At 41.8% G+C, this 26,963-nt stretch overlaps 2 protein-coding genes across 9 annotated transcripts; one reads left to right on the top strand and one right to left on the bottom strand.

The window, feature by feature from the left end:
* Positions 1-15,202: 15,202 nt before the first annotated feature.
* LOC149227422 (ran-binding protein 1 homolog c-like) lies at positions 15,203-26,635 on the bottom strand. Of its 8 annotated transcripts, none has more exons than XM_089377785.1 (4): positions 26,214-26,628; positions 20,205-20,364; positions 15,688-15,780; positions 15,203-15,515 (listed from the first exon to the last, which is right to left on the bottom strand). In XM_089377785.1, exons 3-4 carry the CDS (start codon positions 15,697-15,699, stop codon positions 15,318-15,320), a joined length of 210 nt encoding a protein of 69 aa, XP_089233911.1. In that variant the 5' UTR covers positions 15,700-15,780; positions 20,205-20,364; positions 26,214-26,628; the 3' UTR covers positions 15,203-15,317. The 8 variants fall into 8 exon arrangements, 6 of the variants coding, with proteins under 6 accessions (XP_089233911.1, XP_089233910.1, XP_089233912.1 ...); XM_089377784.1 differs by lacking the exon at positions 20,205-20,364 and adding an exon at positions 15,874-15,960 and having other exon boundaries at positions 26,214-26,627; XR_016247799.1 differs by having other exon boundaries at positions 15,376-15,515; positions 26,214-26,635.
* On the top strand, positions 21,418-25,849 carry LOC149227423 (uncharacterized). Its single transcript, XM_089376853.1, has 6 exons — positions 21,418-22,007; positions 22,628-22,791; positions 24,314-24,534; positions 24,767-24,816; positions 24,953-25,027; positions 25,246-25,849. The coding sequence occupies exons 1-6, from the start codon at positions 21,418-21,420 to the stop codon at positions 25,847-25,849; spliced, it is 1,704 nt and encodes a 567-aa protein (XP_089232979.1).
* Positions 26,636-26,963: the final 328 nt, after the last annotated feature.

Below are 26,963 nucleotides of genomic sequence, written 5' to 3'. Positions count from 1 at the left end.
ATCATTCTTTGTTGCAACTATTGTCAGTGCTCGAGCTACTTCCATGACTTGGGTTATTTGTGATGAGCCCCAATTTTGGTACAATTTGGGCTCATTTTGGCCTATTCTACTTGCTCAAACCATTCATTTTTTATTGCTTATGCATGCATTTCTTAGTTTATTCATGTTGTTTGTAGGAAGAAGGGTAGGCACTCTCTCTACGTGACTAATGCATTATGATTCCAGGTTTTGGCATTAAAAGGGAGCAAAAGACAACGAAAAAGGAGATAAGGAGACAACGAGGTGGCACTGCGGGTTTTAGGAGAGGTTGTCCACGGTTCTAGGGACATCCCTCGTGATTCCCACCAAGAACTCCGAGCTCTAATCCATCTCCCCTCCGAGCTTAAAAGCAGCCAGTTGTTCTACAGGAACAGCAGTTATAAACTGCTCTACAGGAACAGCAATTATGACCATCCTACAGGATCAGCAGTTAAACTCTAGTTGGACAGCCGAGCTCCTAAAATGAAGGACACTTGTTGGATCATCATTTTTGTATAAGTATGGAGGCCTTAGCCTTAGATAGGTTGTTGAAACTCTCGTATTGCTATTGTAATTTTGGAGCACAACTCAGTTTTCGTTCCTTTTTGTAAGCCAATTTGGCATGATATCAGATTATGAATAAAGAAGGCAGATTCTGATCTAGTTCTGAGTTTTTCTTAAGGAGACTATAGCTCTTAGGTTAGGGCCCAACCTGAGAGCCATAGATCCCCTCTGCTGTAGTGTTTTTTCCATTTCATTTCAGCACTTTGAGCTTTTCATTTGCACATGCAATTCGAATTACAGGTTGTTGAGTTGGTCTTTTTCATGAGTTAGATAGGAATTGCTTATGATGAATTTGTTTCCACTTGCTTAGTGTAGCAGAGGATAGATATAATCTATTGGAGCTCCAACAAAAAGGTTGTTAAGGCTCACTGCCGTCTCATCTGGGATTGGAGTGAAGTCCATGACTAACCACCAAAAATACGCATTTCTTTCTTCCATGGTTGCTGCAAACACAGTCACGTTATGTTAGATGCTTCCACATGATTCACACCTGCACCACACTCCCTTACCACAGCTTCATGCACATTCTCCTTCGTGTTTAGATTGCTGCTCATTGAATTTACAAGCACAAGTAGTTTAGGTTAATGCATTTTTGGTTGAGTGACAGTCATAAGCATTTGTTTCACTTACACTGCTCTCTCTCGTTCCATCACTTCGTCCTCCATCTTGATCACGCATGCAGACATCTCTTTGACCCCTGCTCCGCTCTGTTATCTCCCAAAGTCTTTCACTCCTCACGTACTTCCATTCTCTAGCCCTTTCGTTGACATAGCCCTTTACCTTCCATCCTCCTCCCTACACTCACTTCCCATCCTATTCTTCCACTTCTAAAGCCATCACCGGCCTTATTCCTACCTTACACATCTCCCCCTACCATTCCATTACTCCTCCATCACTCCAAACACTCACGGTAGGTCATCCTGTAGCCATTTGTAGACATCCTGTAGAAAACATAGTATCCTGTAGGATCCTCCACAGCCATCCTGTAGGAGGCCACTCTCTCGGTTGCTGAGCATCTGAATGCGAGGAACCTCTGTGGATGGATGCTAAGGATCCCTAGGGACCTCTCCTAGCCTCCCCAACCTATCCCACGCTTTCCTTCCTTCTCCATCCCATCTGCACAACCAAACCCTAGTTAGCACAAGATCACCATCATTCCACACACTTAAAGGAAAAATACAAAAACATAACTTTCATGATGCAAGTAGTTTAGATCCATGCATTTTCATTTATTAGAGGTAGTGACAGCATTGGTAGAAGTTGCATTTACATTCCTTGCACTGTAGAGGTCAGACTAGTTAAATTAGGGTTCCCTAGGTTTACATGCTTTGATTTGCTTTCAGTTCATTTTTGTCAAGTAAAGTAGCTTTCCTTTGAGATTAGCTTTCGTCCATCAATTAGCAAGCTTCTTCTGAGAGCCCATAGAAGTTGGCTTGAGCCCTAGCGGACTTGTGCCAGCTGACCAAGTGACAGCTGCGACAAGAGCTAGTACTTGTGCATATAGCATCGTCGCTTCCAAGTTTGTACGAACTACCGGGTTGATAAAATGAGAGACAGGAAGCCCCAGGAGTTGTAGCATTATTGCTACAATACTGGAGCTCACCATCTTTTTGGCGTCGTTGCCGGGGAAGCGTCAGAGTATTAGTAATTGTTGCTTTTCTTCTACTTTCGTACTCTTACTTCTGCTCAGTAGTTTATCTCATTTCCATTTTGCAAAGGTAGCTTAGCATTTCCTGCTTTCCTAGATTAGCATTTCCTGCTTTCCTAGATTAGCATTTCCTGCTTTCCTAGATTAGCATTTCCTGCTTTCCTAGATTAGCATTTCCTGCTTTCCTAGATTAATATCTCTTGCTTTCCTAGAGTAATTTTTCTTGCTTTCCTAGATTAGCTTTCCAATTCTGCAATTTCATTTGAGCAATATAGTTAGTTGTAGATCACTTTGTTTCAGTTTTGCAGGTACCAAAGAAAAAGAAAAAGCACTCAAAAAAAAAAAAAAAAAAAAAATTTCCTTTCCATTTCATGCCTCGTAGGAACCGAGATAGATCAGGAAAATTCCTACCAAACACCCCCACCACATCACTGAGTCACCCTTCTCTCTTCTTTGGTGACAGTGACCCAGAGGAACCTATAGGTGAACATCCGGAGATATACGAAGACCCTATAGAAGAAGAAGAGTTAGAGACCACTCCATCTGAAGCCATGGCTGATAATAGGAGAGAAGATGAGAGAATAGAAGGAGCTTTCCCCATCCGAGAGACCAATGGAGACATGAAAATGAAAAACATTAGCCCCTCCGCCTTGCCTCACTTCCATGGACTGACCACTGAGGATCCTGATACCTTCTTGTTTGAGTTTTTTGTCCTTTGTAGAACCTATGACTATACTGAAGATGAGCAAAAGCTGAAGCTTTTCCCTTCCATTCTTAAGGATGCAGCCCTACGCTGGTTCATGGGATTACCTGGGAATAGCATAGCTACTTGGGCTCAGATGCAGCAAGCCTTCAATACCAAGTATAGGGATTATTGTAGGTCCAAGGAAACCAAGGGAGAGATCTTTCGAATGACCATGGGGAATGATGAGTCTTTAGAGGATTACGAGGAGAGGTTCCAACTTAGCTATAAACGGGCCAGGTGCACACTTGACCCTGAATCCCTCAAGTTGGTTCTACTCCGAGGAGTCCCTGAAGATCTCTTAGACACCCTTCACATGTTAGCTGGGGGGGACATTTACCAACTGCCTTATTAGGACATCAAGACTGTGTTTCGAAATCATTCCAGGGCAACTAGAAAACGAGGTAGAGGAAATCTCCTCTCCACTGGTGTCCCTTTCTCCAAACATGAGTTTACAAACCAATTAGAAGATCTTAAGAGTGAGGTGAGACAGACCATTGCCATGCAGCTGGACACATTCAGGATCCAGCAGAAGAAAGAAGAAGCTGAGAGAGCCTTGGCTGTCTTCTGTCCTAGGTGCACCAGAAGACACCCTAAGAACGAATGTCCATTGCATTCTGTTGAAGTGTGTTTCGTTTGTGAGGAGGACCACCCAACAAATCAGTGTCCAACCTTACCTGGGTTTAAAGCCATGTACCAAGGAACCGAAGCCCCCACTGAACCTCTCTACTTCATCAACCAAAGGAGGCCTCAAGGATCTAGACCTTATCAGCAGGGGATGCAAGGGGCATCTCAAGCTTATTACAACCCCAACCAGTCAACTCCTATGCCTTCCTGGGGTCCCCCTGCTCATCCTTCATGGTCCATGCCTCCTCCATGGTCTTATCCACCTCAGTACCCTACTCAACCTCCTTCTCATCCATATCACTCACATACCCAGTCGCAGCCTCAATGGAGTGCTCCTCAGTCGGGGTGGAGGCCCCAATACAACACTCCTCCTGCCATTTTGCCTCCACCACCAGTTCAACCTCAGCCTTTACCTCCTGCTCCTCCAAGGCAACCTCAGATGCCTGCTCAACCGAACCCGAACCCCAACAATAGACAGGCTCAGCAGGTATATACTGGGGAGACCTCATGCCCTACCTATGCTGTGGAGATCCAGGAGATCAATCTTAGATCTGGAAAGACTCTTCCAGATCGCCAACCTCCTCCCCCAGAGGATGAGGAAAACCATCAGGAGAGTGAACCAAAGCCTATTCCACCCTTTCCTGAGAGACTAACAGCCACCACACAACCTAACCCCGAAGAAGATGAGCTTTTGGGTGAGCTCAAACAGTTGTGTGTAAAAATCCCACTTCTCCAAGCCATCAAGGATGTGCCTATATATAACAATCTGGTTAAGGAGAAGTGCTTCAAACACCCAGGCAGACGGAAGAAAGATGCCTCAACTATCAATGTCATAGGACAGCTATCTGACCTTATGCTAGGACAAGTCATCTGCCCAAAGTACCTAGATCCTGGAAGTCCTGTAGTAGATGTTCACATCAATGGCACCATTATCCCCCACACCTTGATTGATCTGGGGGCAGCCATCAATGTGATGACCAGGGATACCATGCTTAAACTCAACCTTCAGGGTTCCTTGAGGAAGACCTCGACAGTACTGCAATTAGCAGATCGCTCCACCGTGACTCCCGAAGGGATTGTGGAGGATGTCTTGGTCTCTATTGATTCTTGGGAATACCCTGCAGACTTCCTGGTTCTGCAACCAAAGGCCAAGCTTACTGGATATCCTCTCATCTTGGGAAGGCCCCGGTTAGCTACTGCAGATGCTTACATAAGTTGTCGGGCAGGAAACATGACCATCAAAAATGGTCCCATGTCCAAGCAGCTAGTCCTATACCCTCCTGCCCAACCTTCTTTAGAGCATGATTTACCACTCTGGTTGGAGGAAGGAGAGGAAGACGAGGTGTACTCTGCACCTCTGTGCACCCTAGATACCACTAGAAGAGACCCTCCTACCGAGGATGATTTGATTGAGACCCTGATCCAGAATCCACCTTCCAGTGCACTATCTTTAGAGAAGTTGGTGGAGGATGCCCAAGCTAGCACCTCAGTGGATCTTTGTACAACCGGCCCTGTCACTCCCAGAGTCAAAAGTGTGGAGTTCGGCCCTGAGAGAGCATTAAATATCAGCTCCTCCCTATCTCCTTCCCAGGAGAAGGAGTTGTGTAGCCTATTGGCTAGCCACTTAGATGCTTTTGCTTGGAGCTATAAGGAGATGAAAGGAGTCCATCCCTCGGTCTGTACCCATCATATATACATCAAAGAGGATTGTAAACCAGTTAGGCAACCCCAGAGGAGAATGAATCCAGCCCTTAAGGACATTGTCAAGGAAGAGTTGCAAAAACTGTTGGATGCCGGATTCATCCACCCCATCTCAGATAGTGAATGGGTGTCCCCTCTAGTGTTGGTTCCCAAGAAGAATGGGAAGTGGAGGATCTGTGTAGATTACCGTGAGCTGAACAAAGCTACCAAGAAAGACCATTTCCCCCTACCTTTCATAGATCAAGTGTTGGATGGACTGGCAGGAAAGAAGTTCTTCTCTTTCTTGGATGGGCTTAGCGGGTACAATCAAATCCAAATCAGCCCGGAAGACCAAGATAAGACCACCTTCACTTGTCCTTGGGGTACCTTTGCCTACCGAGTCCTTCCCTTTGGGCTATGCAATGCTCCTGCTACTTTTCAAAGAGCTGTCTTGAGCATCTTCTCGGAGTTGGTCCATGATGCAGTGGAAATATACATGGATGACTTTACTCCTTATGGGGCCAACTTCCAGGAAGCATTGTCCAACTTGGGAAAGGTCCTAACCAAGTGCAGTGGTGCACCGAGATGAACTTGTCCCTTAGTCCTGAAAAATGTGAATTCCTAATGATTGAGGGGACCGTGCTAGGCCATACTATTTCTTCCCAAGGATTGCAGGTGGATCCCAACAAAATTGCTCTCATCAAGAGGGTTCCACCTCCTCAAAAAGTAAGGGATGTCCGGAGTTTCTTGGGATTAGCATGATACTACCGGAGATTCATTAAGGACTTCAGCAAGTTAGCCTCACCATTGTTTGGTCTGTTGGCAAAAGATGTGGAGTTTAAGTGGACTGACGATTGTCAGAGGAGTTTGAATGAGTTAAAGGACAAGTTGGTGTCAGCACCAATCTTGAGAGGTCCAAACTGGGCCCTACCTTTCCACATCCACACTGATGCCTCGAACAAAGCCATAGGTGCAGCCTTAGGACAGGTTGAGCAAAAACTTCCATATGCCATTTACTTCGTTAGCAAAAACTTGTCCAAAGCAGAGCTGAACTACACTGTAACCGAGAAGGAATTCTTAGCTGTGGTCCATGCACTGAACAAGTTCCGACATTATATTACTGGTTACCAGACTTTTGTACATACTGACCATGCTGCTATTAGATATTTGATGAATAAACCAGATGTGAATGCTCGTATTATTAGATGGTTACTTTTATTGCAGCAGTTTGATCTAACCATTGTTGATAAACCAGGGAGAGAAAATGTTGTTGCTGACTTCTTGTCTAGATTGGATTTGTCTGCAGATGAAGATGGTACGGTGGATGACCAGATGCCTGATGAGCATCTGTTTGCTATCTCAGTACTCTCTCCATGGTTTGCTGATATAGCAAACTACCTTGTTTCAGCTCAGTTCCCTCCGCACCTCTCTTCAAAAGAGAAGAGCAAAATCATCAGAAAGAGTGCCTCATTTACATGGATTGGGGGCAATCTGTTCAAGCTTGGCCCCGATCAGATCTTAAGGCGTTGTGTAAGGGAAGAGGAATTCTTTGGAATCCTCCTCACCTGTCATGATGGGCCTTGTGGAGGACATTTTGCAGCAAAGAGAACTGCCTTCAAGATCCTGCAGGCAGGCTACTATTGGCCCACACTGCATCAAGATGTCAGAAGATATGTCAGCCAGTGTGACCAATGCCAAAGAATGGGGAAACCGACCCAAAGGGATGAGATGCCTCTCCAACCTCAAGTGACTCTTGAGCCATTTGAGAAGTGGGGCATGGACTTTGTGGGTCCAATCAATCCCTCTTCGAGGCAAAGATCCTACATCATTGTGTGCACTGACTACCTGACGAAGTGGGCAGAGACCAAAGCCATCAAAGCAGCAACAGAAGAAAAAGTGGCCGAGTTCTTGAGAGAGAACATCTTCTATAAGTTTGGCTATCCAAGAGAGCTGGTCACCGATCAAGGGAGCCAGTTCACCTCCCACTTGGTTGAAGATCTCCTAGCTCATCACAAGATCAAGCATAGAACCTCCACTCCCTATCATCCTCAAGCAAATGGGCAGGTGGAGGTCACCAATAGAGCATTAGAAGGGATCTTGACTAAAGTGGTGAGCAGCAGCAGAAAGGACTGGGCAGATCGCCTGGTTGAAGCCACATGGGCTTACAACACCACTTGGAAGACTACCACCGGCTTCACACCTTATGAGCTGGTCTATGGGAAGAAAGCTTTGCTGTCCATTGAGTTTGAGTATAACACTTTGAGGATGGCAGCTCAGTTGGACCTAGATCTCAGCCGTGCACAGCAAGAAAGGTTATTGCAGCTGAATGGACTGGATGAGCACCGCATGCAGGCCCTCCTTCACTCAGAAGTGGTTCAACTTCAGAGGAAGGTGTGGCCTGACCAACATCTCCATGACAAGCAATTTCAGCCGGGAGATTGGGCTTTGTTGTATGACTCCAGATACAAAGATTTCAAGGGGAAGTTGAGAACCAGATGGCTAGGACCATATTCAGTGGAAAAGTGTCATGACAATGGATCTGTCCTCATTCGAACCATTGATGAGGAAGCCATTCCCATGCTTGTCAATGGGCATCGATTGAAGATCTACAGGAAGCCTCCCTCAAGACAAGAGTTCATCAAAACAATGGAGAAGGCAGTATTGGTCATAGAGAAGGGTCCTGCCCCTGCTTTGGGCACACCCTGAAGCATCTAAAAAAAAAAAAAGGAGAAAAAATAAAAAATAAATAATAAAGATCCTTGGGTGAAAACCTCTCTGAGGCGCCCAAGGCAGGTGGTAGGGGTGAAAACCTCATTGAGGCACCCCTGCTATCTTTCAAAAAAAAAGACAAAAAAAGAAGAAAAAGAAATGAAGATCCTTGAGTGAAAACCTCTCTGAGGCGCTTGAGGTAGGTGGTAGGGGTGAAAACCTCATTGAGGCGCCCCTGCTATCTTTCAAAAAAAAAAAGAAAAAAAAACAAAAAGAAAAAAACAATAAGTCATTATGTGAAATTTGCATGCAGATTGCAGGTGTTCTAAGGTGGAGAGGAAGCCTCTCAACTCAAAGCCAGAAGTCCTTATCATGCAGCCAGGACACCTCACCAGCACCTCCTCCAAGAATGCCTATGTTGTTCAAGGTATGAGCACTTTTATTATAAACTGAGTCTTCTACAGGAAGACACAGATTTTCTACAGGAAGGTGCGATTTTCTACAGGAAGGTGCAAGTTTCTACAGGAAGAGCTGTCTGTCTACAGGAAGCTCTGTACTTCTACAGGAGACTTCCTGTAGAAGCTCAGAACGAGCCAGAATGCGTTGCATGAGCAGATCTGATGACTACGGGTTGGTGTGGACGCATGCAAGCCTCTTTTGGGCCCATGCACGACGCTGATACCTTGCTCCACCATCCTCGTCACCATGCAACTAAGATCCCTGCACCAGCAAACCAGATCAATGAGTTCTCATGGAAAAATCAGTTGTCAGAGAAAAATGAACACCGAGAGCTCATACCATGTCCATGACGAGCATCAGAAGCTTCGGGAGCGCGACTAGCAGGTCATCTCCATTATCAAGTAGCATGCACCCAAGGAGGTGAGACTGTTGCAAGGCCCCCGCGGGAATCCTGTAGCAGTCAAACCTGCAGGAGTGGATACCATTCATCGCCCAGCCATCTGCAAGCAACACGCGGGCGCATGCAACCAGAGCGTCCACCACAGCGCCAGCATCCTGTAACCACGAGCCTCCGGGACTGTGTAAGCCACATGCAGCAGGTAGATCCGTCGTCCAAAAATCTGAAAATCATGTGCAGACGCACGCAGGTAAGTGTTCTAATCCTTCCTTCCATCAAATCGCATGAGTATTGCTTTGATTTGTTTGCATGGCGTAGAAATGAATGGTTGAGCGGCCGTAAGGCCAGTTGACTGGCCACGTTGGCTAGTGAAGTGATAGTCAGATGATGGGGTGGCAGCCACGACAAAGGGAACACGCAACACGCACGTGAAGATCAGTCCCGTCAACCAAAAAAAGAGTTTAACCGAAAAGGGCGGCGGCAGATCTGTGGGAATGAATGCGGCAGCAAGTGAATGTGCAGGCGGATGATGGGCGACGTCACCCAACGGTCCGACGGGGACAGCTCACCCTCCGCGCCACGAGCTGCGCCGATTCAAAATCTAATCGGCTAGATTGTGCGCGTATATCCATCCACCTCCACTTCAGAATGTGAGTAACTCTTCTGAATACCTCTGCATGTTGATACGCCAAGCTTTCGGCTGACTGAACACCAGCGAAGCGCACCTCAACCGCAATCCAATTGCAGTCCTCCCCGAAGTTTGCACACTGCTCCTACAGGAACAGTTCCTACCGGAACAGTTTCTACAGGAACGCAGTCCTACAGGACGCAGTCTTCTATAGGAACGCGGGTGTTCACGAAAAAAGGTGGCCGAGTAACGAGGTAACACTGGACCTCTCATGCAATTGCTCATTTAAGGTGGTAGGATTATCAGTTACTGTCAGGGTAAAGGAGAAAGTAGATCAATTGCTGTCTGTGTGCCCATACTGCAATTCTACAGGATTGTTGCGTGGTTATACTGTGTTGTAAAATTTCTGTGGGTTATACGCATTGTTCTGCACTCTGTCACCGAAACTAAACTCTCTTCCACCATCACCACCTCCGGTTAAGAAAATTGTGCATCATGCCGGGTGGATTTATCAGGCGAGAACCCACAGATTCCGCCAAATTAAGGAGAAATCCAGCAGTGGTAGATCTCTTTACCAGGGCACAATGGATGCCTTTTTGTGATAAGCTACAAGGCTACGATGATGAAGTAGCCGAGGAATTCTTGCAGGCCTTGAAGCCTAAATCCCTGACACTGGCCACGGTAAGCTTCAGAGGTCTCAGCCTCCAACTCACCCCAGAGCATATAAGTCGAATCACAGAACTGCCCATGGGTCTGCCGTGGGATAAAGAAGAGCAGAAGCAGAGCCAGCAAGTAAAGAAGGAGTTCTTCCCACCTGAAGAATCATTCACAGAGGACAAAAATGGGGTGAAAAGGACAAGCCTGTTGCCACCGTGGAACGAAGTCAGTTTGCAGATTATGAAATATATCACCTGTGAGGGTCGTTACAGCATCATATATGCGTATCACTTCAGGCTGCTTAATGAACTAAGACACCAGATTGACCTCCCTGCAGCACAGAGGCTGAGCATTCCTTACTTTTTACTGCAGTCCTTGATGGAATGCTCTACAAAGCTCAAGGACGGAATCCCCGATCAGATAGCCCATCATGGGTTGATAAAATTGCTTGTGGAGGATGCTCTCCACTCATATAAAGTCCCCCTCGCATGGGAATCATTTAGGAACTTAACAAGAGAAGGGGACATAAAAATGTTGCTTGAAGAAACGGGGTCCTCTAGCGGTGAAGAAGAAGAGCCCGTAGCCAAGAGTAAGAAAGGGAAAAGAAAAAAGGTCCCGACTCCAACACAGAAGAAAGAACGAAAGGAGAAGGAGGAGGGAAAGGATGACAGAGCAAAAGAGGACACCCCCATCCTGTCAACAAGGGAACAGAGGTTGAAAAGCAGGGCAGTCAAAACTGAGGTGGTCCCTGCCAGCCCAAGCACCTCGTCATCTCCTGCAGTCAAAGCCAAAAGCAAAATCCATGCAGCCAAGCAAGAAAAGGTGGCGAGAGTTGCATCTGCAGGAACGCAAGCACAGGCTTCTACAGGAAGCCCGAAAACACAAAAACAGGTTTCTACAGGAAGCCCGAAAACAAAGACAAAGGCTTCTACAGGAAGCCCGAAGATCAGTAAGGAGCAGGCTTCTACAGGAAGCCCAAAAGAAAAGACCAAGGCTTCTACAGGAAGCCCGATAACAGCTTCTACAGGAAGCACAAAAGTGCAAACACAGGCTTCTACAGGAAGCCATGCAAAACCAAAATCTGAGAAGTGAAAGGTGGATGTTTTAGCCCGAGAGGCAGCGGCTGTGTTAGCTAGCCTCAGTACGCCACCTAAGCCAAAAGGAAAGAGGAAGAGGGACCCCCCTCTCTACTTCAAAGCACGGAGAAGTGTTCGGATAAAAACAGGGAAGCCACAGAAGCAGTCCAGTAGCCCAATTGTCATTAAGGACACCCCTGCTTCTCCCAGAGAAAAATCCCCCTCAAAGGTCACAATTACCTACGAAAAGGGAAGTCCGAAGAAGAGCACATGGCAAGACCGAGTGGACCTGTTGGACGAGAAAACCAGGCTACAAGAAGCTGAAAACGTCCTACAGGATACCTTGGCTCGACTACAGGAAACCGAACAAAGAGAAGAAGGAGGACCCTCATCACCAGGGGCGGATGAAGTAGAACTACCTGAAGAAACAACAAGAGAACATATACCCGAACCTAGCCCTTCGCCCAATCTGAATTCATATTATACCTTCTTGGAGGCGGGCAAGATCATCCCACAAAAATTTACTGTACCCCTCTTCTTTGAATTAGAGAAAGAAAGAGTTCGCTCCCATACATGGATGCAAATTGCCAAATCAAAGGGGGTGGGGGACATAGGCCCTCTACAAGATCAGCTCAGGGAAGTCAGGAGCGAGTTCACCATGGCCAAACATGTGGCTAGTTGCCAGCAGGCACTGCTACAGGAAGAAAACCAGAAGTTAAAGTTGCAGCTACAAGAACTCAAGGCAGGGGCAGAAACATCCTCCAAGGGCATCACAAATGAACAAGAAGGCAAGAAGGAGCTGACCACCAATCTTGAAGAGCCAAAGACACTTCTACAGGAAGAAGAACAGCAGATAAGAATTGAAGTGCAAGCCTTAAAGGAACAGCTGCAACAAAAGGAAACACAATTGGCTTGCATGGCCAGTTGGGCCATGGAGGCCCTGCAATGCAGACATCCTGCAAAGTCTTATGGGTTGTACTTAAAGGATCAGTGGCTACAGTTCCAGATAAACACACTAGCACAAAGAGGTATTGAGAAAATCCATAACCCACAGCAATTTGCTGAAATATGCAGTACTAGCTCAGCAGAGGACAAAGCCAAGCTAGCAGAATTCTACATCCACAATTTGGTTTTGCCCAATGAAGTCTCTTGGGATCCCAATATCACCTTGGGCGATCTACAGTTGATGGCGTTTGCTTCGTGGCTGAATCATGAGGATCAGAGAGCCACTGAAGAAAAATCGGTCATGAGCCGAGAAGTGAGGGAGCCACTGTACATTCGGGCAGAACCAGAGGATCCGGTTGCCCTCATCTCAGCCCGCCAGCAGTTATCCAATGATCCCACAGCTTCCTTGAAATTTATGGACCAGCAAGCCCAAGCAATAGCCCACTTTGAGGACATGGACAGATTATTGGAGGAAACTGCTGCCCAGGCTTGTGCACGTAGGTGGCATGCCTTGGCACATAGTTTGAAGATCCTGGAGTACCATACCCCGACCAGAATGAGGGAAGCATTGGCAAGAGTGGACCTTTACAAGAGATCCGTGCAAAGACTTCAGGCCAGCTAGATTGGCCTTAAACTCAGCCCTCCATTGCTGCTAGGATTGGTCGAAGGAAGTACAGGAAAGGATGACCAGGCACAATGGGAAAAAGTAGAAACCACAGCTGGGTTTCATATCGACCAAGAAGACATCACCACAGAAGCTTGGGATGTAAGGGGAGCAGTGCAAGCCATGAAGGATGAGGATCTTGACTAAGTTGCTCAAGGATGAGCAAATGGTTCAGCTGGGGGGTGATGATGAGCCCCAATTTTGGTACAATTTGGGCTCATTTTGGCCTATTCTACTTGCTCAAACCATTCATTTTTTATTTCTTATGCATGCATTTCTTAGTTTATTCATGTTGTTTGTAGGAAGAAGGGTAGGCACTCTCTCTACGTGACTAATGCATTATGATTCCAGGTTTTGGCATTAAAAGGGAGCAAAAGACAACGAAAAAGGAGATAAGGAGACAACGAGGTGGCACTGCGGGTTTTAGGAGAGGTTGTCCACAGTTCTAGGGACATCCCTCGTGATTCCCACCAAGAACTCCGAGCTCTAATCCATCTCCCCTCACTACAACAAAACCAGCGATTTGCGCCAGATTTAGCGCCAGATTTTAGTGCATTTTTTTTGTAATTGTGATGAGCAACCTGGCGCTAAATCTGGCTCTATTGTACAATTTTTAAAGCGTCCTTTTTTGCACCTGATTTTGCATCATTTTTCACGCTACATTTTGCATCATTTTTTACACCAAACTATGCATCATTTTTTGCGTCAAATTTTGAACCAAGATTTGCATCTTATTTTATGACAGGTTTTGCTTCTAGTTTTGTGTCATTTTTTGCATCTATTTTTCATTCTCTTTTGCTTCCTATTTTGTGTCATTCTTTGCTTCCATTTTTGCACCATCATTTGCATCAAGTTTACACTGTATTTTGAATCCAATTTAACGTCTTTTTATGCATCTATTTTGTGCCAGTTTTTGCATCTAGTCTTACGCCAGGTTTTGTATCTAGTCTTACACTAGTTTTTGCTTCTATTTTTGCACCAGCTTTGGTGCCTATCTTTGCACCATGTGTTGAATTTGATTTAGCACCAAATTTTGCATCCATTTTTGTGCCCATTTTTGCATCTTTTTTTGGACCATTTTTTACATCCACATTTACGTTTGATTTGTCTCCGTTTTTCCCATCTCATTTTGCACCATATTTTGCGTCATTTGTTTCATCCAATTTTGCATCATTTTTAACACCATCTCTTGCATCTAATGTTACATCATTTTGAGCATCCAAATTTGCATTTATATTTGCATCTTATGTTGAGTCATGTGTTGTGTCCACCTTTGCATCTTATTTTGTGTCTAATGGTACATTCAATTTAGAGCCCTTTTTTACGTCTACTTTTGTATTTGTTTTTGCCCCAAGTTTTGCATCCAATTTTAAGCTATTTTATGCCCCTTTTTGCACCATTTTTTTGTGTCTACTTGTGTCGAATGTTGCACCATTATTTACACCGACTTTTTCATCCAATTTTGCATTTTTTTGGTGTCTAGTTTTACATCGTTTTCACCATCCAAATTTGCATCTTTTTTTGCCTCATTTTGTGTCCACGTTTGCATATAATTTTGTGTCTGAGTTCGAGCCTAAATTTGCATGTGATTAGAAATCATTTTTTACATCCAATATGACATCCTTGGTTTCAACTTTTTCAGCCCCATTTTGCATCTTGTTTTATGTCTTTTCTTACATCTTTTTTTTTTCTTTTTTTGCACCCAAGTTTGCATCCCAAATTTACACCATTATTTGCATCATCATTTGGCATATTAATTTGTAACGTTTTTTGCTTCTTTTTAACGCTCAACTTTGCATCTTATTTTACATCTAGTTGTTGTCTTTTTTTGCATCTAATTTGGTGCCCATTTATGTGTCCTTGTTTTTGCCCAATTTGATATCCTTTTGTATGCCATGTTTTGTTCCCTTCTTTGTGTCAACTATTGCACAATTTTTCACTTCTAATTTAAAACACTTTGTATGTCAATTGTTTGCATTTTGTATTAATTCCTAGTTTAACATCCAATTTTACTTTCAATTTTGCATCCATGGTTACATCCGCATTTGACTTCTTATATAGAGTATATTTTTCTTTACATATATGACCCCCTTTATAGATTCATAGTGAAATATATGATAGTTTCTAAATATCATTAAAGCAGATATCACAATTCAAAATCATTTGTAAAGAAATTTAAGAGAAATTGACAACATCCATCCAAAAAAATAACAATGTGTCATTAACAATTTTCAAAACATGTATAAAATAGCAACATAATACTAATAAAATCAGTATTATTTTTAATCAAAACAAGTAAAATTCAAATATGATTAACAAATCAAAATATTTCATGGATATCGTTATTCTACGATAAATTAACAACATACATAAATCAAACTCATCGTATGATTACAAAATCAAAATGTCTCATTGATATAGGGTAAATTCACAACACCCATCTAAACATAGCAATGTCATTCTACACAATAATTTCTTCATAAAAAACAATGCATGTGCATGCCTAACTACCACCACCAAGATCATCCTCATGATCATCTTGACCATCCTCATTACTCTGATCCACATCATCACCAACACCGCAACTATCATCATCATCTCCTCCTTCACCACCATCATCCCCATCCTCATCCTCATCATCTCCTGATATATGTTGAACATAATTTGGATCATCGTCTTGGCAATCATTACCTATAGCATTCTGACAAAAAAAATCAATATTACATGTTAGTATTAATTACATAACACAACGCATGTTTTTGTTATACAATGTTAACCATAAAATGAGGTAAGATATAATATCTAATAGTACTAAAAAATAAAATGAAAATATGGTTTAAAAGTATATTGGAAATCCAACTAAGATTACATACCATAGAGTCCATCCAAACAACAAATTCAACCCATCTCTTTTGCTGCAGCACCTCCTTTTCCAAATGATTTGGAGGTCTTCCATATTTTAGTTCCTATCAATCAGTAAATAGGGAGAAATTAGATAACAATGACTTTCTTCTAGTACAAAATTTATTAAAAAAATATCACATGTTTAATATACTTACAAAGGTTGTTATCAGTGCTTTTAAACCTTTCTGGCCACTACGATGAGTGACTTTTGTCTTGGTTAACCTCGCCTTGGATACCTTGTCCTTAAACATAAACCAATTCAATTTATTTTCACACAAATACATGTCTAAGATACTTATAAGTATTAATACATTCTAAATAATGTTTAATGAAAAATTCAATACCTGAATGCTCTCATTGTCGGCTTTTCTTTGTGCATCCAACTTCTCATATGATTTTACAAGTTCTTTCCATACTTTAAAAGGTATGTCAATAGGTCTTTGTTTCAGTCTTTGATCTTGAGGCATTTTTTAATTTTTTCTTGTTTGGTTAAAAATTTTGGTTAAAAAAAACCGAACAAGTAATTCACATCAATGGCAAGGGGACTCTATGGATATGTGTAAAAAAATGGCTATAAAGAAAACATCCAAAAAACATATGAGCTCTCCCTTTGATGGTCACTTGGGGCATATGGCTGGAAAGGAACAACTCCATTTTCGAAAATCAAGGACAATCCTTTCTCAAAGTCCTTCCTAATATTTGCTCCAAATGTCTTAAAATGAAAAACAAAATTCAAATGTCATCCTTAAACATCTCCCTTAATTATAACGTTGGACCATAAATTCTTCACTTTTATTGTTATCGGCTCTGGAATGAAATATGTGTGCACTAATGAAAAAACATTGAGTTTCATTTTTCATAATCACAAACAATGAAAAAAGAATCACACGTAACTAGCATCATTTTGGAAATTTTATATTTATTAAAAATCTTTAACATGTTTTCCTCCCATATCTCATAAAAAGGTGTGAATTTTTTTATATACTCTCCAATAAGCACTACAACAAAACCAGCGATTTGGAGGTTTTACACTAAGTTTTTCAACATCGAGCTTACTAGGGCTTGCACCACCGGGGTTATTAGTAAGAATCTCATGAGGTTTGCATAGCCATGATTATTAGAATCAAAATAGTAGGATTTGCACTAAAAAACAGTTCATAGAGCTTTCCTGCTGGGGAGAAAATCACAAATTCAACTTCTGCAGTGCAGAGCACCGAGAGCTCGTAAGCTTTCTTCAGCAATCCACCTACATTTCGAAAATGTAGCCTGCCTGCTGACAATGTTCTCAATCCTCTTCCTCTGCATCTTTCCCCTCCCTATTCTTGTATGTCCTCTTTCGTTTTTCCCTCCAAACAAACCCTCTCAAATTGAGAAAGCAGAACAACTCACTCGATGAGAATCCGAATCCAATTATCGCTTCTAACAATAACCCAATACGATACCAGAAGTGATTACACAAAACCTGATTGACTCTTCATTTGTTTGGAAAAGAGCCAAGCATATACTTCTGACGAGGGTTTCCGTCTCAAGTCTGGCTCGCAGGACGTCGCTTAGTCAATTGCGAGAAAAGTTTTCCACCTGCCTGTCACATACGGTTTGTCACACTATATATTAAAATAAGGTTGATCATACTAACAATAAGGTTGTATAGTTTAAAAGGAGGGCTCTCCTGACTGCATTTGGTTGGTTTATAGAAAAGATTGCTGGAATGTGTAATGTGAATGCTCTGCTAACTGTTTTTTAAGCATTTGGAAGTATTAAAACCCCCTAGGATAATTAATGTAAGACCTGTTAATTAATGTGTAAAGATGGCTATTGTCCTTGGGCTACCTTAGTTGTTCGTGTTTAGTGATCTGTGGTATTATGACTCCTCAAGTCACTATTAAACCATGAGAACCATGCCCAGGCAGACTAGTGTGACATTGTGGATGAGAACCAAAACTAGACTCCTATAACCTCCTTTTTCATCCTTTAAATTGCAGAATTAACTGACTGTTCTAGTAATCGTTCTTGAGCACCTGAAGATGTGCACCCTAAATAATAAGAATAATACCCTGTAACATATGAATAGTCCATCCTGTGCATGTAGGATATGCACATGAGGTCCAATAAAATCACTAACCAGAATACCAGGTGTTATTAAAGCCTCTACAGGTTGATATATATGAATGTTACAGTGTGCAGGAGTATGATTCAATTCCATACGAAAATACAAAACATCTGATAGGATTTCCTTATACCTCATAGGCAAACAACCATTGTCCCTTCTATAGATGAGCAGAATAAGTGCTTGGTTCTCTACACTAAATAAAGACAAAGTATAGTACTTATTGCTGACAAAATAGGATTTAAATCGCGGTTCAATTGCTTGACATTCAGCTGGTCACAGAATTGTAGAGTGCATAATCATAAGTGATGTTGCGAGCCAGTAGAAGTGCTCTCCTACAAAAGCCTGATCTAGCATATCTCTTACCTTTATTTAGTTGGGATCAGCAAGGTAGTTTTGGCTAGCATACTGATTTTCACATGAGTTAGTTGAGGCCAACAAGAAGACCTAAACCTGGTTAGGTACAGCTAGGTGATTTCTGTTGTAAAACTGTTTGTAATTTGTGACACTGAGAGAGGTATGCTCCCGTAACTGTGCTCCCTTATCATATCATTAGCCCTGCTTGGGTGTAACAGTCATGTAGGAATGTCTACGGCTGGGAGGTGAATCCATCCTTTGGCAACTTGTTTGACAGCCCTTGTCTTTTAAATGATAGGTATTGCGGTCCGGAGCCCATTTTGCATGCTGCTATGTAATTTATATTATGGTTAGAGATGAACTATATCAATGTGCTTAATCATTTGAGATGTTATAACTGGAATGTAATAGTTGATTTACGCTTCTTATATTCTTTCACGGTTACTAGTCTAGAATTGCATTACTGTTCACGCAATTATTAAGTTGGAACTTGGCACCAAAGCTGCTTATGAGAGCTAAGATTTAGGTCTGTGTGCCAGTTGGGCTGCCAGACCTAGTTAAGTGAATTTGGTTCTGTTATGAAAGCGAAGTTTTCATGAGCCCATTGTGATCTGGTTTTGAGAGTGCATTAGAGTTTGTCTATGTGAGAATCATTAGAAAGTTGTATGTGTATGTGTGTGAGAGCTCAATACGTTATAGAAGAAAGCGACAACTAGTGACTAAGACTTTAGTTGGTGTACGTCAGTCCAGACTGTTGGGTCGTAACCCTTCATAGTCACATGATCCAGAATGTTGGATCAACACGTTATATGTTGTCAGTCATTGTACCCAATGTGCTCAACCAATGAAGTCTATCTGTCTGATAAACAAAACAAACACCTCAAAATGGCTGACCATAGCATCTGTCTGATTATGACATTCACCCTATATTTTGATCAACCAATTAGGATGCCTTCTATATCGAGCACAGTGTTGAAAAAATTGGCATCGGCAAAAAATCGGCAGAGGGTACAGAAAATATCTTCTCGGAAACATCGGCAAAAAAAATTGGCAAAAATTGGCAAACTGCGGCTCGGATGGTACCGATGAAAAACCAATGATACCAATTTCATATCCCATGACGTTATTCAAGTTTCGATTGGACTCATGTAACAAATATGGGTGTTCCTGACAATCAGAGAACCTAGGGCTGCATGGCCTTGGCAAGCTCAAGATTAGCATGACATCTCCCCCTAAACACAGGGATAAGCGAAGGATGACCTTCTAATTGTTGGTTGGCAAAATGATCCAGCAGCAGTAGATGCACCGAATAAAATTGTGTCTATAAATGTTAAAAGCCATATACTGCAGCAACTACTTGTAACAAATTAACGTCATCAAATAAGGAAGATATTAGGCCATAGAGCAGCATCATTGAAATTGTAACACCACCCAACAGCCCAACATGGTCTCAATGGGTGACGCAGATATATAATCTCCTTAAACTATGGATTCTAACTACATCATAGAGGAAGTTATTAGTTTGGTGCAAAAATCGGTAGGGGTCATCAACTCGGAAAGCTCAGGAGAAAATTAGCAAAAACTGGGAAATCATAAACTCGGAAAACCCAGGATAAATCAAAGAGTTTTGCAACTCAGTGAAAAGTTAAAACATTGTACTGTATGCCAATAGACCAACATGATCTGAATGCTGGATATATATACAGTTTACCTCAAAGAACTAAGGAATATAATGACAGAGAAGCCAGATCACCAAATAACTTCTGTTCCCCAAATTTCCACTCAAATCAAGAACTTATACAGCATGAAAATAACCTAGTTTAAACTTTGACCTTTGTATTGAGGTCTTGAGATTCTATGAACTATTTTATTAGCTTCAGTAACTCGTTGAGCTTCTCAGATGTAAGTACCTGCTGGAGAGAGCTGTTCTTAGTTATAGTGTAGTGGACTATCAGATTTCCAAAACTACTAATAAAATAGAGCTGGTACAGACACATGGAAAGCCAAAATATAAGGATGTACCTGATATTGACTCCTCCATTGAAAGCATAGCGTACGACATTGTCACGAACCCACATGTCAGCAGCTTCAGAAGACGAACTGAGAGTTTCCAGCAAGTCATTAGTAATGCCGACCATGACTTGAATATTAGAGCCGATCAGAGCCTCCAAGACCTTGGGATCTGCATCAAAGAGCTTCACTTTCATAATGTGATTGGCCTGTAGCAGCTTCACAAAAATAGAGGGAGCCAGTCTTTGTGATGACAGAATTCCCCAGTTCACACCAATGTCACCCAACACACCAAAGCTGGATGCCCAGATTATCCATGTGAATGATACCAGTGTTCTTGCATTGTAATAAAACATCTTCATATGCTCTGTATGCCACAATGTCAATGTGCAAACTGCATTTCATGCTGTCTGTGAGGAAGACAGGGTATATGCTATAGCGTAAGATGTTTGGAGAGACCCACATTGCTGTGAATATCAGGTATGATATCCCCATCTGAATGAAACTGACCCACAAGCTTCCATTGGGACTTGGGCATGGTTCACTGTGACCCACAGTAAGCATAGTTTTATTACGTTCTATGATTGAAGGTGAAACTTTACAAACTTCCATGGGATCTGGAAATAGTTTTAAAAATGACACACTAACCATAGATTTATTATTTTTTAACTGTATGATTTAAGGTGATACTTTACACGAGGAACTACATCTGTTCATCAATTTGTCAAGAAGCATGGCCTACAATTCAATTGCTCTAAGCCTATCACTTCTTCAAAGACATTGAAAAAAGGATGGCCTATAGTTCAACAAAATATAAAAAGACTCGTCAAAATACAAAACCCCCAATGATAACAAATAAACCATCAAATGCATCCCCGAAAAAATCTTCATCGGCAGCCTATCAACATAGGAAAACAATTATTACAGACCATAATGAGATCAAAAAACAAAAATCGGGATAAAAAATCTAGAAATGTTATTATATAATTTATTAAGCGGTTTTGGAGGGATCTGAGTTGTGCAATATTAATTTGAACTTTACCCAATAAGGCTAAGGTCGTGATTTTTGAGTCCTATGTCTTAATCAAAAGGTCAAACGATAAATACTAGCCGTTGCAAAGGACCGTTAGAGTTCATATTCAAATCTCGATCTACATTTCCACCTCTTTTTCCTGGGCTCTGTTTTTTTTCTCCTTTTTAATTAAAAATTCCATTCTCAGGGTAAATGACTTGTATTCCTCTAACACTTGTGACAGAAATGAAATTACAACAAGATGCTTCCACCCAACAGTCCGAGCTCGCAGATTGCAAAACCTTAAACCAGAAAGACACCTCACAGCAATGTGTTTGTCTACCAAAGAAGTTTGCCATGGGCCAACAAGAGCAGAGCTTGGACGTTACAGAGAGAATTGAAGAAGAAACCGTGGGGAAGAGTCCTGAGATTGTGGAAGTTACAGAGGGCGAGGACGAGGTTGTTGAGAAAACAGAGGTTTCAGAAGTGATCGATCTTCAAACAAGGGGCAATGAGAATATCAGAGGAGGAGCAGCAAGAGGATTTATGAGTGCCCGCACTGTGCTTTTGAATGAGTCTCGAGAGAATATTCTTAGCCCTGGCTTCAGGTCGGTGGCTGCAATGGCCGGATGGGACGATGAGGCACTCTTATTGGCGAGTTTCGAAGAAGGGTCCTCCTCTCTGGGAAATTTGAACTTGGAATCTCTGGTTGTCGAGGATTCGCCTGTTAGGGAATCACGGCAAAGGAAGCGAGAGGCCCGAACCCCTGCTCTGGCTAAAACACCAGCAAGCGCTGGAAGAAGGTAATGATGAGCAGCTCTCTATTGATTTTAATTTTGAAAGAGTTAATCCCAGGGCTTAAAAAGTAGTTCTGTTGCTTATTAAACATCATGTTTTTAAAAAAAATGGTTTGCACACCTTCACCTGACACCCTACCCTTGGATGAAGGCGTGTATTTGTGTAGATAAATGCACATGGTTGCTTGGGTGGTCCACCCTCTCCTAGGTTAAGGTGTGCATTTGAGTACAAAACTTCACACTATGTCTTGAGAGTTCTGCGCCTGTGCCTCATTGAGATGAGGCTAGAAGGCCTCATTGAGATGAGTCTAAAAGGCCTCATTGAGATGAGTCTAAAAGGGTAGGTGTCCCATGTATCATCATGGGTATGTCTTTGGATATCTTGGTCTTTGCTAAGCCTTAAATTTCTTAACTTATGCTAGATTATAAGTTGTAGTTGCCAGCAGGGGTTTACAGTGAAAACCACTTCAATGACTCCCACTACATATCCTTTTGCTGCTAAAAAAATCATTTGTCATGGTTGAATGTCTCCAAATTTCCTTCAGAGCAGTCCTGGTGATCATTTTATTTTGCAGTATGAAATTGATGTTGGTGCTGATAAATTCAGCTTTGGTTCTTTTTTTCAGGCACCGAAGGGCAAGGAGGCAAAGTAAAGATATTGATCCCATCGACCTGCATCGTGTTGGAGCTCTCAGCCTGGAGGATGATCCATTCTCTCAAAGCAATGAACCTAATCCAGTCTCTCAAACAAATGAACCTAATCCTATTCTTCAGGCACAACTTGTGCAAGGTAAACATTTGATTTTGAACTCTCTAAGTTGAGGGCTCTAACATTAAGTCATGCTTAGTAAGTATTCATGTTCTCACTGGGGTTTGGGAGATTTGCACCAATATCTTATGAGTTTCCGGTCACCACTGTTTATAGATTCTGCATTTCATTACTCCAAGCCAAACTTTTCATAACAATACAAAATGAAATCAAGTAGTTGTTTTCTTTTTTCCTTTTTAATTGCATCTTATATTCATTACTAAACAGTGGGAAATACACCAGAATCACGCATCATTCCTAAAGCTTAGGTCTATAGATTCTACCCCATGGTAAATAGCAAAGTTAACCTCGATCTTAAGAGAATGTGCGTATTTTCCCAAAATTCTCATTTTGGCAGAATATATATACTTCTGAAAATCCTCATTCTGGCAGAAAACAGTGTGGTCAAATCTGATTTAAAAACTGCAATCTCATCGAAGTGAAAGGAATTGGCATCCTCATCAAATGTGGTACAACATCGCCCTTTCCACATAAAGGAAAAGGCTTTTCAATCTTATGGCATTCCAGATTCTTCTTCTATACTGTCAGACCATCCACCCTTGCCAAGAATATCCCCTTTCCAATGAAAGAGATCAACAAAAAGTTTTGTGAACTGAGCAACGATCCAATCCCAAAAGGCTCAGGCAACTTTGCATGCCCAACACAGAGATTTAATTGCCTCCTATGCTATGACAAAATTACACAATAGTCATTCATTAGGCCTTAGTTATGTAATCAACATTTCAACAATTGGCTGTTATATAGCACCAAACAATCCAGCACTCTGATCTTGAAGGAAGATAAGGATTCCAGTTATTTTGAGACTGCTCAAGTGACCTGTTTTCCTCGTTTTTTGATGGAGTGGCGAATTGCCCTATGTCTTTTTATCAAGATATTTATACATCAAGCCTTGTCAGTATTCCAGCAACCAAGTAGTTTTGATGTAGCATATTTCCCCACATCTTATGACCAATACATTGACACATCAAGCCAGGGACTGAGGAGACTTCCACCAAAGGCTTAACTGTTTATAGGCTTGATCTTCCCATATCAATCCAGGGACAAATGACTTGCACCAAAAGTTCGACTGTTTATAGGTTTTAAGTCCATTCTTTGCGTTACGAGCAATCTTTGGCTTTTGGAGAGTTTGAATCCAACACTCTAAGGAGAAAATAACAACTTAAGCTATTGGGCTGCATAGATATTGGGCTGCTAAAACCTAGGACTTGCCCAATACCTCCATACGATGCAGAGTACTGTCACTGGAAAACTGATATACGATGGTATAGGTATTTTTACTTGCTCAATACCTCCACAAAATGCACAGTTCTGCCACTTTAGAGTCTATCACAAGGGAGCTTTGCAATTTTTTGTCCAAAATTGAGTTCAAATATTTATGTACAACACAAGCATGTACTGCAAGGCCATAAGCATTGAAGATAAGAAGAAACTTGTTTTAATGTTTGGTTAATCTTTGACTGATATAGAACTTTGGCCTTGACAGGGAATGCGATACCAGATGAGTCTTCTACAGATGCTACAGCACATAATGAGAAAAAGAATAGTCCTTTAAAGCTACAAGGCGACAGTCCCAAAATTAAACCTAGGCCAGCTAAAAGCAAGGAAAGATCTCCTAGACCTGCCGAATCTAGTCCATATGGAAGTGAGAAGGGACTTTCCAAACCTAGTTGTTTGGAGCAATTGAAAGAAGAGCTTTCTTGTGCGGTAATTTAACTATGATTATTGTTATGTAATAACTACATATGGAACTTTTTTGATAGAAAGCTATAGTTGAGGTGAAAAGGGAGTGCTGTACTTGTTTTGTTATTCAACGAAAAGGAGTTTCATAACTCGATTGTGTACCTTAGTCTGGGATAATGGTACATTTGTTTTCAGAACTGGTATGAATTCTTTCTTTTATGCTTACTGTCATTGATAAGAATCCATCTTCTTGCAGGTTTGTCTTGATATCTGTTTCGAACCCTCCTCCACATCTTGTGGCCATAGGTAATTTTTTACTGCTAAAAAAACTCCAGCAGTCCCACCATGCAAGAAAATTTCTACTAAACTGTGTAAATTTATCTCTACTGAATTGTGTATATTAGAGCTGCTCTCAAATTTGTCTACCGAAACTTCTATGCAGTTTCTGTAAGATGTGCTTGCAAGATGCAATCGAGAAATGTGGTCCACGGTGCCCTAAATGCCGCCAGCAATTGAGGTCAGTCCAGGAAAAATTGAAGCTTGAGCAAATTTTATATTGTCAGCCATAAAGACTTTGAGACTTTTATATAGCAATTGCAAATCTTGAGTTTGGTTGATATTTATATAGGGAAGTTTACCACAAACCACTCCCCTGCCAATTGAAGCCCACAAGGGTTTAGAATTTCAAATCATGACGTATTTTTAGTGTATCTAAAATATTGGTTGTCATTGCAGGGGGGACTTTCAGAATTGTCAGATCAACACTGTACTTTGGAACACAGTTCAGCTTCTCTTCCCTAAAGAAGTTGCTGGGAAGATTAAGGAAAAGAATGAGAAAGAAGCAGCCTCGAAGCATCGACAAAAGAAAGAAAACTCAAACTCCTATATCAGTCAAGCTAACAGAGGGGCTAGGAACAATGGTGTCAGTTGGCAAGGTCACTCAACTCGGTCTATTGGACTGGCAAGGCCCACATCTTATGCAAACTTCAGGAGAGCCTTCCAATCTTCAGCAGAAGATACCCAAATAAGGCATATTTTAGTTCCAAGCGATGAAGAAATAGGACAGGAAGTAACCATTGTTGCAAATCTACAACAGGGAACGATGGGAACAAATGAACGAGCAGTTAGAAGGCAAGAGAGGCGTGGAAGAAATAACTATAAAGACATTGAAAAAAGGATGGCCTATAGTTCAACAAAATATAAAAAGACTCGTCAAAATACAAAACCCCCAATGATAACAAATAAACCATCAAATGCATCCCCGAAAAAATCTTCATCGGCAGCCTATCAACATAGGAAAACAATTATTACAGACCATAATGAGATCAAAAAATGCTGATCAAAATATCAATGGGACATCAAAACAACAAGAAACTCACAAAATACACAGAAAAGCAAAACCCTAATTACCCGATAAAACAAACCATAGCCCGCTAAATGCATCTACCATAGAGTTTCTTCAGCACCCCATTGAAATGACAAATCCGATCATCATCAACAGGCGAACAAAACATCGAGAACCCGATAAAAACAGATCTTACTAAAAAGGAGAAAAATTAGAAGTAAATAACTGCCCAAATGCATCTTCCTTATAGTCAAGGTCCCATTTATGTGCACAGGAAAAGGGCCACCGAAGAGGCCATGAAAACAACTTTCAACTGAGAAAACAAAATCATGAAATAGCCATGGATTAAGAAATTTACATGTCAAGAAGGACATCCTCCTCTTCTTCGCCCGTGGTGACAGTAACCTCCTCAAGCTTAACAATGGGTGCAACCTGAGCTCCAGTGTCCTCTTCCTTTCCGGCATCATCCTCGTTCTCTCTCGAATCGTCATCTACTGCCCGTGTAAGAACAGGATCCTCCTGAGTTCCAGCCATCCCAATACCATATAGTGCACAGAGGGAGGGCTCGAATGAAATCGATGGATCCAAAATATGCCAGAAACTCGCCCAATATCAGACACGAATGCGAAACCCCGAGGATTTTCGACAAAGGATTTAACTGTGCAAAAATGATTCGAAGGCAAAGGGCAAAGAGGTCGACGGAGAGAAAACACTCTATATAAGGGTTTTTGAGGTCGATGGAGAGAAAACACTCGGGTTTTGAAGAGGGAAGGCCGGTAGCTGTTAAAGATTGAGAGTAAAAGTAGCATCGTTAAAGATAATATAATAAATTATTACAGGGATAATATAATAAATTATTACAGGGATGGTTGGGGGTTTCAAAGGGAGAGAAGGCCATGGAATAATCCCTAAATCATCTCCAACATGAGAGGCCTACTTCATTCATGTTGTCATGTTGGGACTAGAGGTTGTTGTGAGTTTTTTATTTTCGCAATTTTGAACTCTTTCCTCGGTGATATATTATTGTGTTTATTGTAATAATAATGGCATGGGGTTGAGGGGTTTGTAAATGAGATAAATATAGAAAAGTAATTAGAAATATTGGTTT

The sequence above is a fragment of the Pinus tabuliformis genome, chromosome J (assembly GCF_031772625.1).
Source record: "Pinus tabuliformis cultivar Carrire ecotype Pingquan chromosome J, CPIR1, whole genome shotgun sequence".
Lineage (NCBI taxonomy): Eukaryota > Viridiplantae > Streptophyta > Pinopsida > Pinales > Pinaceae > Pinus > Pinus tabuliformis.
This window is presented reverse-complemented; position numbering and strand designations above follow the sequence as displayed.

Excerpts from the sequence above, each read along its gene's own strand:
- LOC149227423 (XM_089376853.1), top strand. The coding sequence starts at position 21,418 with ATGACTTGTATTCCTCTAACACTTGTGACAGAAATGAAATTACAACAA. Across the intron at positions 22,008-22,627 it reads CCAGCAAGCGCTGGAAGAAG|GCACCGAAGGGCAAGGAGGC; the intron begins GTAATGATGAGC and ends TCTTTTTTTCAG. Across the intron at positions 24,817-24,952 it reads TCCACATCTTGTGGCCATAG|TTTCTGTAAGATGTGCTTGC; the intron begins GTAATTTTTTAC and ends ACTTCTATGCAG.
- LOC149227422 (XM_089377782.1), bottom strand. The coding sequence starts at position 26,389 with ATGGCTGGAACTCAGGAGGATCCTGTTCTTACACGGGCAGTAGATGAC. Across the intron at positions 20,737-26,213 it reads GAGGATGTCCTTCTTGACAT|TGAACCATGCCCAAGTCCCA; the intron begins GTAAATTTCTTA and ends TGTGGGTCACAG.